Source organism: Entelurus aequoreus, linkage group LG17 (genome assembly GCF_033978785.1).
Source record: "Entelurus aequoreus isolate RoL-2023_Sb linkage group LG17, RoL_Eaeq_v1.1, whole genome shotgun sequence".
Lineage (NCBI taxonomy): Eukaryota > Metazoa > Chordata > Actinopteri > Syngnathiformes > Syngnathidae > Entelurus > Entelurus aequoreus.
This window is the reverse complement of record NC_084747.1, coordinates 21,126,174-21,140,956: the sequence shown is the minus strand read 5'-3', so window position 1 is coordinate 21,140,956 and position 14,783 is coordinate 21,126,174. Positions and strand designations below refer to the sequence as shown.

At 45.1% G+C, this 14,783-nt stretch overlaps 1 protein-coding gene and 10 non-coding genes across 14 annotated transcripts in view; 6 read left to right on the top strand and 5 right to left on the bottom strand.

The window, feature by feature from the left end:
- Positions 1-14,783, bottom strand: part of LOC133632646 (zinc finger protein 239-like) — a 57,166-nt gene that overhangs the window by 14,624 nt on the left and 27,759 nt on the right. For 3 of the 4 annotated variants that reach the window (XM_062025194.1, XM_062025196.1, XM_062025193.1), the window contains exon 2: positions 1,923-2,171. In XM_062025194.1, the coding sequence (XP_061881178.1) occupies positions 1,923-2,171 (249 nt within the window). Of the gene's footprint in view, positions 1-1,922; positions 2,172-14,783 lie in introns of those variants that run through there. The other variant, XM_062025195.1, reaches the window with a different exon arrangement.
- trnae-cuc (transfer RNA glutamic acid (anticodon CUC)) lies at positions 4,775-4,846 on the bottom strand. The gene has a single exon. It is a non-coding gene; the product is annotated as a tRNA-Glu (tRNA).
- On the top strand, positions 5,099-5,170 carry trnae-cuc (transfer RNA glutamic acid (anticodon CUC)). Its single transcript has one exon. It is a non-coding gene; the product is annotated as a tRNA-Glu (tRNA).
- Positions 6,768-6,839, top strand: trnae-cuc (transfer RNA glutamic acid (anticodon CUC)). The gene has a single exon. It is a non-coding gene; the product is annotated as a tRNA-Glu (tRNA).
- On the top strand, positions 8,434-8,505 carry trnae-cuc (transfer RNA glutamic acid (anticodon CUC)). Its single transcript has one exon. It is a non-coding gene; the product is annotated as a tRNA-Glu (tRNA).
- Positions 9,790-9,861, bottom strand: trnae-cuc (transfer RNA glutamic acid (anticodon CUC)). Its single transcript has one exon. It is a non-coding gene; the product is annotated as a tRNA-Glu (tRNA).
- Positions 10,114-10,185, top strand: trnae-cuc (transfer RNA glutamic acid (anticodon CUC)). Its single transcript has one exon. It is a non-coding gene; the product is annotated as a tRNA-Glu (tRNA).
- On the bottom strand, positions 11,462-11,533 carry trnae-cuc (transfer RNA glutamic acid (anticodon CUC)). Its single transcript has one exon. It is a non-coding gene; the product is annotated as a tRNA-Glu (tRNA).
- On the top strand, positions 11,785-11,856 carry trnae-cuc (transfer RNA glutamic acid (anticodon CUC)). Its single transcript has one exon. It is a non-coding gene; the product is annotated as a tRNA-Glu (tRNA).
- On the bottom strand, positions 13,136-13,207 carry trnae-cuc (transfer RNA glutamic acid (anticodon CUC)). Its single transcript has one exon. It is a non-coding gene; the product is annotated as a tRNA-Glu (tRNA).
- trnae-cuc (transfer RNA glutamic acid (anticodon CUC)) lies at positions 13,459-13,530 on the top strand. The gene has a single exon. It is a non-coding gene; the product is annotated as a tRNA-Glu (tRNA).

Below are 14,783 nucleotides of genomic sequence, written 5' to 3'. Positions count from 1 at the left end.
CATTGGGGCCAACATTGGGGCCACATTGGGCCCACATTGGGGTCACATTGGGACCACATTAGGACCACATTGGGACCACATTGGGACCACATTGGGGCCACATTGGGGCCACATTGGGGCCCATCGACGTCAGCACCCTAATGTTACGTTAATGTGAGGCTTAAAGGCAAGTAAATCTCTTAAATGATATCTTGGCCACTTTTGGGGCCACATTGGGGCCACATTGGGGCCACATCGGAACCACATTGGGGCCTGCATTGGGGCCCAAATTGGGGGCCACATTGGGAACACATTAGGACCCCATTGGCCCCACATTGGGGCCACATTAGTACCCCAATGGGACCACATTGGGGCCTACATTGGGACCACATTAGTGCCACATTGGGGCCACATTGGGACCACATTGGGCCCACATTGGGGCCACATTGGGCCCACATTGGGGCCACATTACGACCACATTAGAACCACATTGGGACCACATCTTCTAGCAGTGGAATGCAGAGAGTAGGGATAACACGAGAAGGAGGAATACTCCCTGTTCTGTTTCCCAGGCCAGACTCAAGATAAGAGACAAGCAGAATGTGTTTGAAGTGAGAGAAGTCCTCTTGAAGAGGAGAGTGCATTCCGGGATGTTTTCAGATCAACTTGGGCTACGCATTTGTATGTGTTGTTCGAGGCTGGTCTCTATTCTCAAATATTGCGCATGAGCAACCCGAGCACTGCTGGAGGGCCACATCGACAATATTTCAATTAAATTTTGCTCAATATTATTTTTGATATATACCGTAAGATAAATAATAATAATAATAATAATAATAATAATAATAATAATAATAATTCATAATAATAGTAATACTTCAACATAGTGTGTGTAACAGCATTCCATGACTAATATAAATAAATTAACATTAATAATAAATGACAGTAAAATAAGCACACGTATGACTGAAGAGTCATAGTGTAACTTTGTGTGGTGTTTGAGTTGTCCGACTTTTTGTGTGGCCATAAACGCACCAGTGGTTTAGTGCTATGCGTGTTGGTGACAGATGACAAGTTGGTTTTGGCCTGGTTTGTACGGCAGAAAATGACTAGTTTTTCGAGATAGAATTGTTTTACTCATGTTTTTGGTGTGGTTATGTCCGAATATAAACAGTTTTGCTCAATAAAGTGATCAATATAATTCCTGTCCTCGAAGCATCTCGATAGACGTTACAATAATTGAACGGTGTTCAATCGAACGGTGTTGACGAACACCGTTAGGGCCGCTTGTTGTCACTGTCACTCAAAGTTGCATTGCAAAATTACATAGAATAAATGTTTATTTTGTTTAGAATTCAGATGGGATTTGATTTGGTGCGCGGCATATATTTGATGCGCGCAGCGGACGCTTGAGCAGTGCGCAATTGCGCAGGCACGCACCTTAGAGGGAACGTTGCTTGGCAGTCCATGTCTTGTTGGAAACACGCCATTCCTCATCAACTTTTCTCTTTTTAGCGTCTCGGGTGTAAACCGTGCATCACTTGTCGCTGCATGTGCACCTTCACTCGCAGGTTACACACGGACAAACGCCCATAAATAATAATTTTCAAAATAAAAGCAGCACAGTTGTATTGCGCGCACGACATAGATGTTTGTTCAATTTTATTTTGTAATTTGCGATTGCAGCTGTTCACATTCACTCACAATCACGCACACGCATACGTCCACACGGAAGTAATACTAATAACGATTTTCAAAACAAAAGCAGCACCGTTGTATTGCACACTTGACATAGATACTTTTTTAAATTTGTTTTGTAATTTATAATTGGCCTCACGCGGGCCGGACAGGGACGCACAAAGGGCCGGATGCGGCCCGCAGGCCGCAGAATGCCCAGGTCTGCTCTAGTGGGACCCGTACCACAGTTTGAGTGTCGTGCTTACTTGGACTGGGACCAAGCTGGGAGGACTCAGGTGGTTTGTGGCCATGGTCTTCGGTCTTCACAGAGACCACAGTCAGTGGAAACCTGGTCAGGTCAGCCTCCTCCTGTCCTAGAAGACACTCTTCCTCCTGAGTGATCCAGACCTCATCCTCTTCCTCTTTGATGTGGGGGGGCTGAGGCTCCTCCTCGTCTTCTTTTACATGAGGGGGATGTGAATCTTCCTCTTTAATATGGGTGTGCTGCTGGACGTCTGTTGGGTAAATGAGTAAATAATATTCAAGGGGTCGTATTTCAAACACTTCCTTGTGGTCTACATGACATGTAAAGGTGGTTCTTTGCTCTATTGATTGATTGATTGAGACTTTTATTAGTAGATTGCACAGTACAGTACATATTCCGTACAATTGACCACTAAATGGTAACACCCGAATAAGTTTTTCAACTTGTTTAAGTCGGGGTCCACAAACTTTGCAAATATGATGTTCTACAGACCCTTTTCTGACCCTCCCTAGGGAATGTGCCTCCACTTCGACAGCGTCTCCTCACCGCCATCTTTCTTGTCGTTTTTAGCGCTTCCATGGCGAGTCTACTGACAGATTGAGTTTGAACTGTACACTATTTTGTGTTAGAAATGGCAACAGCGGGGGATGCATGTGCATGTACGAGCCAGTCTGCCCAACACACAAAAAGAATGGCAAAAAAGAAGGCGCTTATTGCCATTAACTGATACGGTACCAATTCCCAATCAATACCAGTACTCAACGGTACCAATTTTCGATACTTTTGCACGTGTTGTTAATAAATGTTGTTTTTTAATAACATTTCATTTTTTTATGTAACATTTAAACAATTAAATGCTAACTGCTGATCGTGTGTTATATCTTGTCACATTTACAATGCAGTTGCACTTCCAAGACACTAGATGGCAGTAGTGTTGTCTTGATACCAATATTTTGGTACCGGTACTAAAATTATTTCGATTCTTTTCGATACTTTTCTAAATAAAGGAGACCACAAAAAAACTGGCATTATTGTCTTTATTTGAACAAAAACTGTTAGGGTACATTAAACATATGTTTATTATTGTAATTCAGTCCTTAAATAAAATAGTGAACATACTAGACAACTTGTCTTTTAGTAGTAAGTAAACAAACAAAGACTCCTAATTAGTCTGCTGACATATGCAGTAACATATTGTGTCATCCATCCATCCATGTTCTACCCCTGTGCCACCGTGCTGCCCTATTGTGTATTCTATTATTTTGTCTACATTATGAGGGACAAACTGTAAAAAATGGATTATTAATCTACTTGTTCATTTACTGTTAATATATGCTTATTTTCTGTTTTAACATGTTCTATCTACACTTCTGTTAAAATGTAGTAATCACTTATTTTTCTGTTGTTTGATACTTTACATTAGTTTTGGATGACACCACATATTTAGGTATCGATCCGATACCAAGTAGTTACAGGATCATACATTGGTCATATTCAAAGTCCTCATGTGTCCAGGGACGTATTTCCTGAGTTTTTAAACATAATATGAATTTTTTTTAAATGAAAGAAGATGTTGTGATGCCAAACAATATCAACGTAATCATAGTAGTATCACTCCTGTACTTGGTATCATTACAGTGGATGCCAGGTGTGGATCCACCAATGGCGTTTGTTTACATTTTGACGCTGTGAACTACGGTGTGTAGTGAAGCATGTTTAGCCTCGTCCTCCAGTGATAATGTTACTTGTAAGAAACGTACTTTATCTGTCGCCATGGAGACAAAGATTAGTGATTTAGAAGTAGATAAAACACTGCAGACTGCGGATGGATGTTAGCTGCTAGCTAGCTAGCCATGTCTTAAAGCACCCCTTCCTGACGGTGTTTCAGTGTTATAACTTCACCTCTATCGTTAGTTTTTAAGCCAAAATGCGTCCATTTGCCCTTTTCTGTCTACACACTGTGTCTGCTTGTAAGTACTCCGTGTGTGCGCACTGCCGAACATGCTCCTTTGCATGCTAATATTTAAGCTAATTCCCGCTAAAGTCATCAATCATGACATCACACACGTTTTTCTTCATGTACGACTCCACCTCTGAGAGGAAGAAGTTGCTCATACAGACATCCATCAAGTCCCTGGTGGTCTAGTGGTTAGGATTGGTCCCTCTTATTGCCGTGTTCTGGGTCCGATTCCCGGTCAGGGAAAATAGCCTTTTGGCAACAGGGAACCTTTATGGGGGAATTAGCTCAAATGGTAGAGCGCTCGCTTAGCATGTGAGAGGTAGCGGGATCGATGCCCGCATTCTCCAATGGAACTTTTTCGATGGGGAATAAAATATGAGTTTAGCATATGAGAGTTAACTCAAATGTTAGCAATAATAATACCTGGGATTTATATAGCGCTTTTCTAAGTACCCAAAGTCGCTTTACATGTTTTTCTGAACCCATCATTCATTCACACCTGGTGGTGGTAAGCTACTCTCGTAGCCACAGCTGCCCTGGGGTAGACTGACGGAAGCGTGGCTGCAATTTGCGCCTACGGCCCCTCCGACCACCACCTATCATTCATTTCACCGATGTGAACGGCACCGGGGGCAAAGGGGTGAAGTGTCCTGCCTAAGGACACAACGGCAGCGATTTTTTAGATGGTAAGAGGCGGGGAGCGAACCTGCAACCCTCAGGTTTCTGGCACGGTTGCTCTACCCACTACGCCACACCGCCCCAAGCAAGATTGACAACTGCATTCTTCACACGAAAACACGTTCTGAGCCTTGTTGTTGTCAAACTTCAAGGTCAGCCACGTTTTTAGGAACTCACATTATTCACCACTGGGACAAAGTTGCTAAAATGCTAAGTTCCCTGGCCGGGAATCGAACCCGGGCCGCGGCGGTGAGAGCGCCGAATCCTAACCACTAGACCACCAGGGCCTTGATGGATGTCTGTATGAGCAACTTCTTCCTCTCAGAGGTGGAGTCGTACATGAAGGAAAACGTGTGTGATGTCATGATTGATGACTTTAGCGGGAATTAGCTTAAACGGTAGCATGCTAGCTTAACATGTGAGAGTTAGCAGGATCGATGGCTGAATTCTTCAGTCTGGTCTCTGGACTGTCTAAGAAGTGTCATGTAACACGTGACTGTCACACTCAAAGCGTGAGTCTCATACAGACTTCCATCAAGTCCCTGGTGGTCTAGTGGTTAGGATTCGGCGCTCTCACTGCCGCGGCCCGGGTTCGATTCCCGGTCAGGGAACTTAGCATTTAGCAACTATGTCTGAGTGATAAATAATGTGAGATCTTCAGGGTCTCTAAAAACATGGCTGACCTTGTAGTTCGACAACAACAACATTGTCAAAAGGTGTTTTCATGTGGAGAACACAGTTGTCAATCTTGCTAAGCTAGCATGCTACCATTTGAGCTAATTCCCTTGTAAGGGTGGGTTGGCACAGGGATTGTGGTGTAATACACCTCCAACAAAGCATCCATACCGCTACCTCTTTCACATGCTAACTAGCGCACTACCATTGAAGCTAATTCCCCTGTAAAGCGTTTGGACTGCTAGCTGCTATCACCGTGTAGCTAACAACTATGATATTACAAATGAATAAATAACAGATGTTCAGTATTACATGACACTTCTTAGACAGTCCAGAGACCAGACTGAAGAATTCAGCCATTGATCTCGCTAACTCTAACATGTTAAGCTAGCAAGCTACCATTTAAGCAAGTCATCACACACGTTTTCCTTCATGTACGACTCCACCTCTGAGAGGAAGAAGTTGCTCATACAGACATCCATCAAGTCCCTGGTGGTCTAGTGGTTAGGATTGGTCCCTCATATTGCCGCGTTCTGGGTCCGATTACCGTTAAGGAAAAATAGCATTTTGGCGACAAAGAGTATTTACAGGGGAATTAGCTCAAAAGGTAGAGCGCTCGCTTAGCATGTGAGAGGTAGCGGGACCAATGCCCGCATTCTCCAGTGGAACTTTTAAGAGTTTGTGAGCCGACCCCATGTGTGCAGTCGTCCATCTTGTGGGACACGTGTGGACGTCAGTAAAGTCTGTATGACGGGGACAGCTGGAAGTGGGCGTGGCCTTCAGGATACACACACTGTAGTATTACTTTAAAGTACTACAGTAACACTCTTACTAAAATATAAGACGCTGACAAAAGGATTGAAATAGTCCAAAGTTTGGACTTTTGCCGACTGACTGACGTTTGTGTGATTGTGTCTGAAAGCAGCTAGTTTAGCTTGCCTTGCAGGGAATTAGCTCAAATGGTAGAGCGCTCGCTAGCATGTGAGAGGTAGCGGGATCGATGCCCGCATTCTCCAGTGGAACTTTTTCGATGGGGAATAAAATATGAGTTTAGCATATGAGAGTTAACTCAAATGTTAGCAAGATTGACAACTGCGTTCTTCACACGAAAACATGTTCTGAGACTTGTTGTTGTCAAACTTCAAGGTCAGCCACGTTTTTAGGAACTCACATTATTCACCACTGAGACAAAGCTGCTAAAATGCTAAGTTCCCTGGCCGGAAATCGAACCCAGGCCGCGGCGGTGAGAGCGCCGAATCCTAACCACTAGCCCACCAGGGACTTGATGGATGTCTGTATGAGCAACTTCTTCCTCTCAGAGGTGGAGTCGTACATGAAGGAAAACGTGTGTGATGTCATGATTGATGACTTAAGCGGGAATTAGCTTAAACGGTAGCATGCTAGCTTAATATGTGAGAGTTAGCGAAATCGAGGCTGAATTCTTCAGTCTGGTCCTCTGGACTGTCTAAGAAGTGTCATGTAACACGTGACTGTTACACTCAAAGCGTGAGTCTCATACAGTCTTCCATCAAGTCCCTGGTGGTCTAGTGGTCAGGATTCGGCGCTCTCACCGCCGCGGCCCGGGTTCGATTCCCGGTCAGGGAACTTAGCATTTAGCAACTATGTCTGAGTGATAAATAATGTGAGAACTTCAGGGTCTCTAAAAACATGGCTGACCTTGTAGTTTGACAACAACAACATTGTCAAAAGGTGTTTTCATGTGGACAACTCAGTTGTCAATCTTGCTACCTAGCTAAGCTAGCATGCTACCATTTCAGCTAATTCCCTTGTAAGGGTGGGTTGGCACAGGGATTGTGGTGTAATCCTCCAAGAAAAGCATCCATACCGCTACCTCTTTCACATGCTAACTAGCGCACTACCATTGAAGCTAATTCCCCTGTAAAGCGTTTGGATTGCTAGCTGCTATCACCGTGTAGCTAACAACTATGATATTACAAATAAATAAATAACAGATGTTCAGTATTACATGACACTTCTTAGACAGTCCAGAGACCAGACTGAAGAATTCAGCCCTCGATCTCGCTAACTCTAACATGTTAAGCTAGCAAGCTACCATTTAAGCAAGTCATCACACACGTTTTCCTTCATGTACGACTCCACCTCTGAGAGGAAGAAGTTGCTCATACAGACATCCATCAAGTCCCTGGTGGTCTAGTGGTTAGGATTGGTCCCTCATATTGCCGCGTTCTGGGTCCGATTACCATTAAGGAAAAATAGCATTTTGGCGACAAAGAGTATTTACAGGGGAATTAGCTCAAATGGTAGAGCGCTCGCTTAGCATGTGAGAGGTAGCGGGATCGATGCCCGCATTCTCCAGTGGAACTTTTTAGAGTTTGTGAGTGTGCAGTCGTCCATCTTGTGGGCCACGTGTGGACGTCAGTAAAGTCTGTATGACGGGGACAGCTGGAAGTGGGCGTGGCCTTCAGGATACACACACTGTAGTATTACTTTAAAGTACTGCAGTAACACTCTTACTAAAATATAAGACGCTGACAAAAGGATTGAAATAGTCCAAAGTTTGGACTTTTGCCGACTGACTGACGTTTGTGTGATTGTGTCTGATAGCAGCTAGCTTAGCTTGTCTTGCAGGGGAATTAGCTCAAACGGTAGAGCGCTCGCTTAGCATGTGAGAGGTAGCGGGATCGATGCCCGCATTCTCCAGTGGGACTTTTTCGATGGGGAATAAAATATGAGTTTAGCATATGAGAGTTAACTCAAATGTTAGCAAGATTGACAACTGCGTTCTTCACACGAAAACATGTTCTGAGACTTGTTGTTGTCAAACTTCAAGGTCAGCCACGTTTTTAGGAACTCACATTATTCACCACTGAGACAAAGTTGCTAAAATGCTAAGTTCCCTGGCCGGGAATCGAAACCATACCGCGACAGTGAGAGCTCCGAATCCTAACCACTATCCCACCAGGGACTTGATGGATGTCTGTATGAGCAACTTCTTCCTCTCAGAGGTGGAGTCGTACATGAAGGAAAACGTGTGTGATGTCATGATTGATGACTTAAGCGGGAATTAGCTTAAACGGTAGCATGCTAGCTTAATATGTGAGAGTTAGCGAAATCGAGGGCTGAATTCTTCAGTCTGGTCTCTGGACTGTCTAAGAAGTGTCATGTAACACCTGACTGTCACAGTCAAAGCGTGAGTCTCATACAGTCTTCCATCAAGTCCCTGGTGGTCTAGTGGTCAGGATTCGGCGCTCTCACCGCTGTGGCCCGGGTTCGATTCCCGGTCAGGGAACTTAGCATTTAGCAACTATGACTGAGTGATAAATAATGTGAGATCTTCAGGGTCTCTAAAAACATGGCTGACCTTGTAGTTCGACAACAACAACATTGTCAAAAGGTGTTTTCATGTGGAGAACACAGTTGTCAATCTTGCTACCTAGCTAAGCTAGCATGCTACCATTTGAGCTAATTCCCTTGTAAGGGTGGGTTGGCACAGGGTTTGTGGTGTAATACACCTCCAAGAAAAGCATCCATACCGCTACCTCTTTCACATGCTAACTAGCGCACTACCATTGAAGCTAATTCCCCTGTAAAGCGTTTGGACTGCTAGCTGCTATCACCGTGTAGCTAACAACTATGATATTACAAATGAATAAATAACAGATGTTCAGTATTACATGACACTTCTTAGACAGTCCAGAGACCAGACTGAAGAATTCAGCCATTGATCTCGCTAACTCTAACATGTTAAGCTAGCAAGCTACCATTTAAGCAAGTCATCACACACGTTTTCCTTCATGTACGACTCCACCTCTGAGAGGAAGAAGTTGCTCATACAGACATCCATCAAGTCCCTGGTGGGCTAGTGGTTAGGATTGGTCCCTCATATTGCCGTGTTCTGGGTCCGATTACCGTTAAGGAAAAATAGCATTTTGGCGACAAAGAGTATTTACAGGGGAATTAGCTCAAAAGGTAGAGCGCTCGCTTAGCATGTGAGAGGTAGCGGGATCGATGCCCGCATTCTCCAGTGGAACTCATAAGAGTTTGTGAGCCGACCCCATGTGTGCAGTCGTCCATCTTGTGGGACATGTGTGGACGTCAGTAAAGTCTGTATGACGGGGACAGCTGGAAGTGGGCGTGGCCTTCAGGATACACACACTGTAGTATTACTTTAAAGTACTGCAGTAACACTCTTACTAAAATATAAGACGCTGACAAAAGGATTGAAATAGTCCAAAGTTTGGACTTTTGCCGACTGACTGACGTTTGTGTGATTGTGTCTGATAGCAGCTAGCTTAGCTTGTCTTGCAGGGGAGTTAGCTCAAAGGGTAGAGCGCTCGCTTAGCATGTGAGAGGTAGCGGGATCGATGCCCGCATTCTCCAGTGGAACTTTTTCGATGGGGAATAAAATATGAGTTTAGCATATGAGAGTTAACTCAAATGTTAGCAAGATTGACAACTGCGTTCTTCACACGAAAACATGTTCTGAGCCTTTTTGTTGTCAAACTTCAACGTCAGCCACGTTTTTAGGAACTCACATTATTGACCACTGGGACAAAGTTGCTAAAATGCTAAGTTCCCTGGCCGGGAATCGAACCCGGGCCGCGGCGGTGAGAGCGCCGAATCCTAACCACTAGACCACCAGGGACTTGATGGATGCCTGTATGAGCAACTTCTTCCTCTCAGAGGTGGAGTCGTACATGAAGGAAAACGTGTGTGATGTCATGATTGATGACTTTAACGGGAATTAGCTTAAACGGTAGCATGCTAGCTTAACATGTGAGAGTTAGCGAGATCGAGGGCTGAATTCTTCAGTCTGGTCTCTGGACTGTCTAAGAAGTGTCTTGTAACACCTGACTGTCACACTCAAAACGTGAGTCTCATACAGTCTTCCATCAAGTCCCTGGTGGTCTAGTGGTTAGGATTCGGCGCTCTCACCGCCGCGGCCCGGGTTCGATACCCGGTCAGAGAACTTAGCATTTAGCAACTATGTCTGAGTGATAAATAATGTGAGAACTTCAGGGTCTCTAAAGACATGGCTGACCTTGTAGTTTGACAACAACAACATTGTCAAAAGGTGTTTTCATGTGGAGAACACAGTTGTCAATCTTGCTAAGCTAGCATGCTACCATTTGAGCTAATTCCCTTGTAAGGGTGGGTTGGCACAGGGATTGTGGTGTAATACACTTCCAAGAAAAACATCCATACCGCTACCTCTTTCACATGCTAACTAGCGCACTACCATTGAAGCTAATTCCCCTGTAAAGCGTTTGGACTGCTAGCTGCTATCACCGTGTAGCTAACAACTATGATATTACAAATAAATAAATAACAGATGTTCAGTATTACATGACACTTCTTAGACAGTCCAGAGACCAGACTGAAGAATTCAGCCCTCGATCTCGCTAACTCTAACATGTTAAGCTAGCAAGCTACCATTTAAGCAAGTCATCACACACGTTTTCCTTCATGTACGACTCCACCTCTGAGAGGAAGAAGTTGCTCATACAGACATCCATCAAGTCCCTGGTGGTCTAGTGGTTAGGATTGGTCCCTCATATTGCCGCGTTCAGGGTCCGATTACCGTTAAGGAAAAATAGCATTTTGGCGACAAAGAGTATTTACAGGGGAATTAGCTCAAAAGGTAGAGCGCTCGCTTAGCATGTGAGAGGTAGCGGGATCGATGCCCGCATTCTCCAGTGGAACTTTTAAGAGTTTGTGAGCCGACCCCATGTGTGCAGTCGTCCATCTTGTGGGACACGAGTGGACGTCAGTAAAGTCTGTATGACGGGGACAGCTGGAAGTGGGCGTGGCCTTCAGGATACACACACTGTAGTATTACTTTAAAGTACTGCAGTAACACTCTTACTGAAATATAAGACGCTGACAAAAGGATTGAAATAGTCCAAAGTTTGGACTTTTGCCGACTGACTGACGTTTGTGTGATTGTGTCTGAGAGCAGCTAGCTTAGCTTGTCTTGCAGGGGAATTAGCTCAAATGGTAGAGCGCTCGCTTAGCATGTGACAGGTAGCGGGATTGATGCCCGCATTCTCCAGTGGAACTTTTTCGATGGGGAATAAAATATGAGTTTAGCATATGACAGTTAACTCAAATGTTAGCAAGATTGACAACTGCGTTCTTCACACGAAAACATGTTCTGAGCCTTGTTGTTGTCAAACTTCAAAGTCAGCCACGTTTTTAGGAACTCACATTATTGACCACTGGGACAAAGTTGCTAAAGTGCTAAGTTCCCTGACCGGGAATCGAACCCGGGCCGCGGCGGTGAGAGCGCCGAATCCTAACCACTAGACCACCAGGGACTTGATGGATGTCTGTATGAGCAACTTCTTCCTGTCAGAGGTGGAGTCGTACATGAAGGAAACGTGTTTGATGTCATGATTGATGACTTTAGCGGGAATTAGCTTAAACGGTAGCATGCTAGCTTAATATGTGAGAGTTAGCAAGATCGAGGGCTGAATTCTTCAGTCTGGTCTCTGGACTATCTAAGAAGTGTCATGTAACATGTGACTGTTACACTCAAAGCGTGAGTCTCATACAGTCTTCCATCAAGTCCCTGGTGGTCTAGTGGTCAGGATTCGGCGCTCTCACCGCCGCGGCCCGGGTTCGATTCCCGGTCAGGGAACTTAGCATTTAGCAACTATGTCTGAGTGATAAACAATGTGAGAACTTCAGGGTCTTTAAAAACATGGCTGACCTTGTAGTTTGACAACAACAACATTGTCAAAAGGTGTTTTCATGTGGAGAACACAGTTGTCAATCTTGCTACCTAGCTAAGCTAGCATGCTACCATTTGAGCTAATTCCCTTGTAAGGGTGGGTTGGCACAGGGATTGTGGTGTAATACACCTCCAAGAAAAGCATCCATAACGCTACCTCTTTCACATGCTAACTAGCGCACTACCATTGAAGCTAATTCCCCTGTAAAGCGTTTGGACTGCTAGCTGCTATCACCGTGTAGCTAACTATGATATTATACATAAAATAAAAAAACAGATGTTCAGTATTACATGACACTTCTTAGACAGTCCAGAGACCAGACTGAAGAATTCAGCCATCGATCTCGCTAACTCTAACATGTTAAGCTAGCAAGCTACCATTTAAGCAAGTCATCACACACGTTTTCCTTCATGTACGACTCCACCTCTGAGAGGAAGAAGTTGCTCATACAGACATCCATCAAGTCCCTGGTGGTCTAGTGGTTAGGATTGGTCCCTCATATTGCCGTGTTCTGGGTCCGATTACCGTTAAGGAAAAATAGCATTTTGGCGACAAAGAGTATTTACAGGGGAATTAGCTCAAATGGTAGAGCGCTCGCTTAGCATGTGAGAGGTAGCGGGATCGATGCCCGCATTCTCCAGTGGAACTTTTAAGAGTTTGTGAGCCGACCCCATGTGTGCAGTCGTCCATCTTGTGGGACACGAGTGGACGTCAGTAAAGTCTGTATGACGGGGACAGCTGGAAGTGGGCGTGGCCTTCAGGATACACACACTGTAGTATTACTTTAAAGTACTGCAGTAACACTCTTACTGAAATATAAGACGCTGACAAAAGGATTGAAATAGTCCAAAGTTTGGACTTTTGCCGACTGACGTTTGTGTAATTGTGTCTGATAGCAGCTAGCTTAGCTTGTCTTGCAGGGGAATTAGCTCAAATGGTAGAGCGCTCGCTTAGCATGTGACAGGTAGCGGGATTGATGCCCGCATTCTCCAGTGGAACTTTTTCGACAAGGAATAAAAAATGAGTTTAGCATATGAGAGTTAACTCAAATGTTAGCAAGATTGACAACTGCGTTCTTCACACGAAAACATGTTCTGAGCCTTGTTGTTGTCAAACTTCAAAGTCAGCCACGTTTTTAGGAACTCACATTATTCACCACTCAGACAAAGTTGCTAAAATGCTAAGTTCCCTGACCGGGAATCGAACCCGGGCCGCGGCGGTGAGAGCGGCGAATCCTAACCACTAGACCACCAGGGACTTGATGGATGTCTGTATGAGCAACTTCTTCCTCTCAGAGGTGGAGTCGTACATGAAGGAAACGTGTTTGATGTCATGATTGATGACTTTAGCGGGAATTAGCTTAAACGGTAGCATACTAGCTTAACATGTGAGATTTAGCGAGATCGAGGGCTCAATATTTCAGTCTGGTCTCTGGACTGTCTAAGAAGTGTCATGTAACACCTGACTGTCACACTCAAAACGTGAGTCTCATACAGTCTTCCATCAAGTCCCTGGTGGTCTAGTGGTTAGGATTCGGCGCTCTCATCGCCGCGGCCCGAGTTCGATTCCCGGTCAGGGAACTTAGCATTTAGCAACTATGTCTGAGTGATAAATAATGTGAGAACTTCAGGGTCTCTAAAGACATGGCTGACCTTGTAGGTTGACAACAACAACATTGTCAAGAGGTGTTTTCATGTGGAGAACACAGTTGTCAATCTTGCTACCATTTGAGCTAATTCCCCTGTAAGGGTGGGTTGGCACAGGGATTGTGGTGTAATACACCTCCAAGAAAAGCATCCATACCGCTACCTCTTTCACATGCTGACTGGCGTGCTACCATCCATCCATCCATCCATCTTCTTCCACTTATCCGAAGTCGGGTCGCGGGGGCAGCTGCCTAAGCAGAGAAGCCCAGACTTCCCTCTCCCCAGCCACTTCGTCCAGCTCTTCCCGGGGAATCCTGAGGCGTTCCCAGGCCAGCCGGGAGACATAGTCTTCCCAACGTGTCCTGGGTCTTCCCCGTGGCCTCCTGCCGGTCGGACGTGCTCTAAACACCTCCCTAGGGAGGCGTTCGGGTGGCATCCTGACCAGATGCCCGAACCACCTCATCTGGCTCCTCTCGATGTGGAGGAGCAGCGGCTTTACTTTGAGCTCCTGTGGGATGACAGAGCTTCTCACCCTATCTCTAAGGGAGAGCCCCGCCACCCGGCGTAGGAAACTCATTTCGGCCGCTTGTACCCGTGATCTTGTCCTTTCGGTCATAACCCAAAGCTCATGACCATAGGTGAGGATGGGAACGTAGATCGACCAGTAAATTGAGAGCTTTGCCTTCCGGCTCAGCTCCTTCTTCACCACAACGGATCGATACAGCGTCCGCATTACTGAAGACGCCGCACCGATCCGCCTGTCGATCTCACGATCCACTCTTCCCTCACTCGTGAACAAGACTCCGAGGTACTTGAACTCCTCCACTTGGGGCAGGGTCTCCTCCGCAACCTGGCGTGCTACCATTGAAGCTAATTCCCCATTAAAGCTTTTTGGATTGCTAGCTGCTATCACCGTGTAGCTAACAACTATCATATTACAAATAAATAAATAACAGATGTTCACACTTCTTAGACAGTCCAGAGACCAGACTGAAGAATTCAGCCATCGATCTCGCTAACTCTAACATGTTAAGCTAGCACGCTACCATTTAAGCTAATTCTAACTAAAGTCATCAATCATGATATCACACACGTTTTCCTTTTTGTACGAATCCACCTCTGAGAGGAAGAAGTTGCTCATACAGACATCCATCAAGTCCCTGGTGGTCTAGTGGTTAGGATTGGTC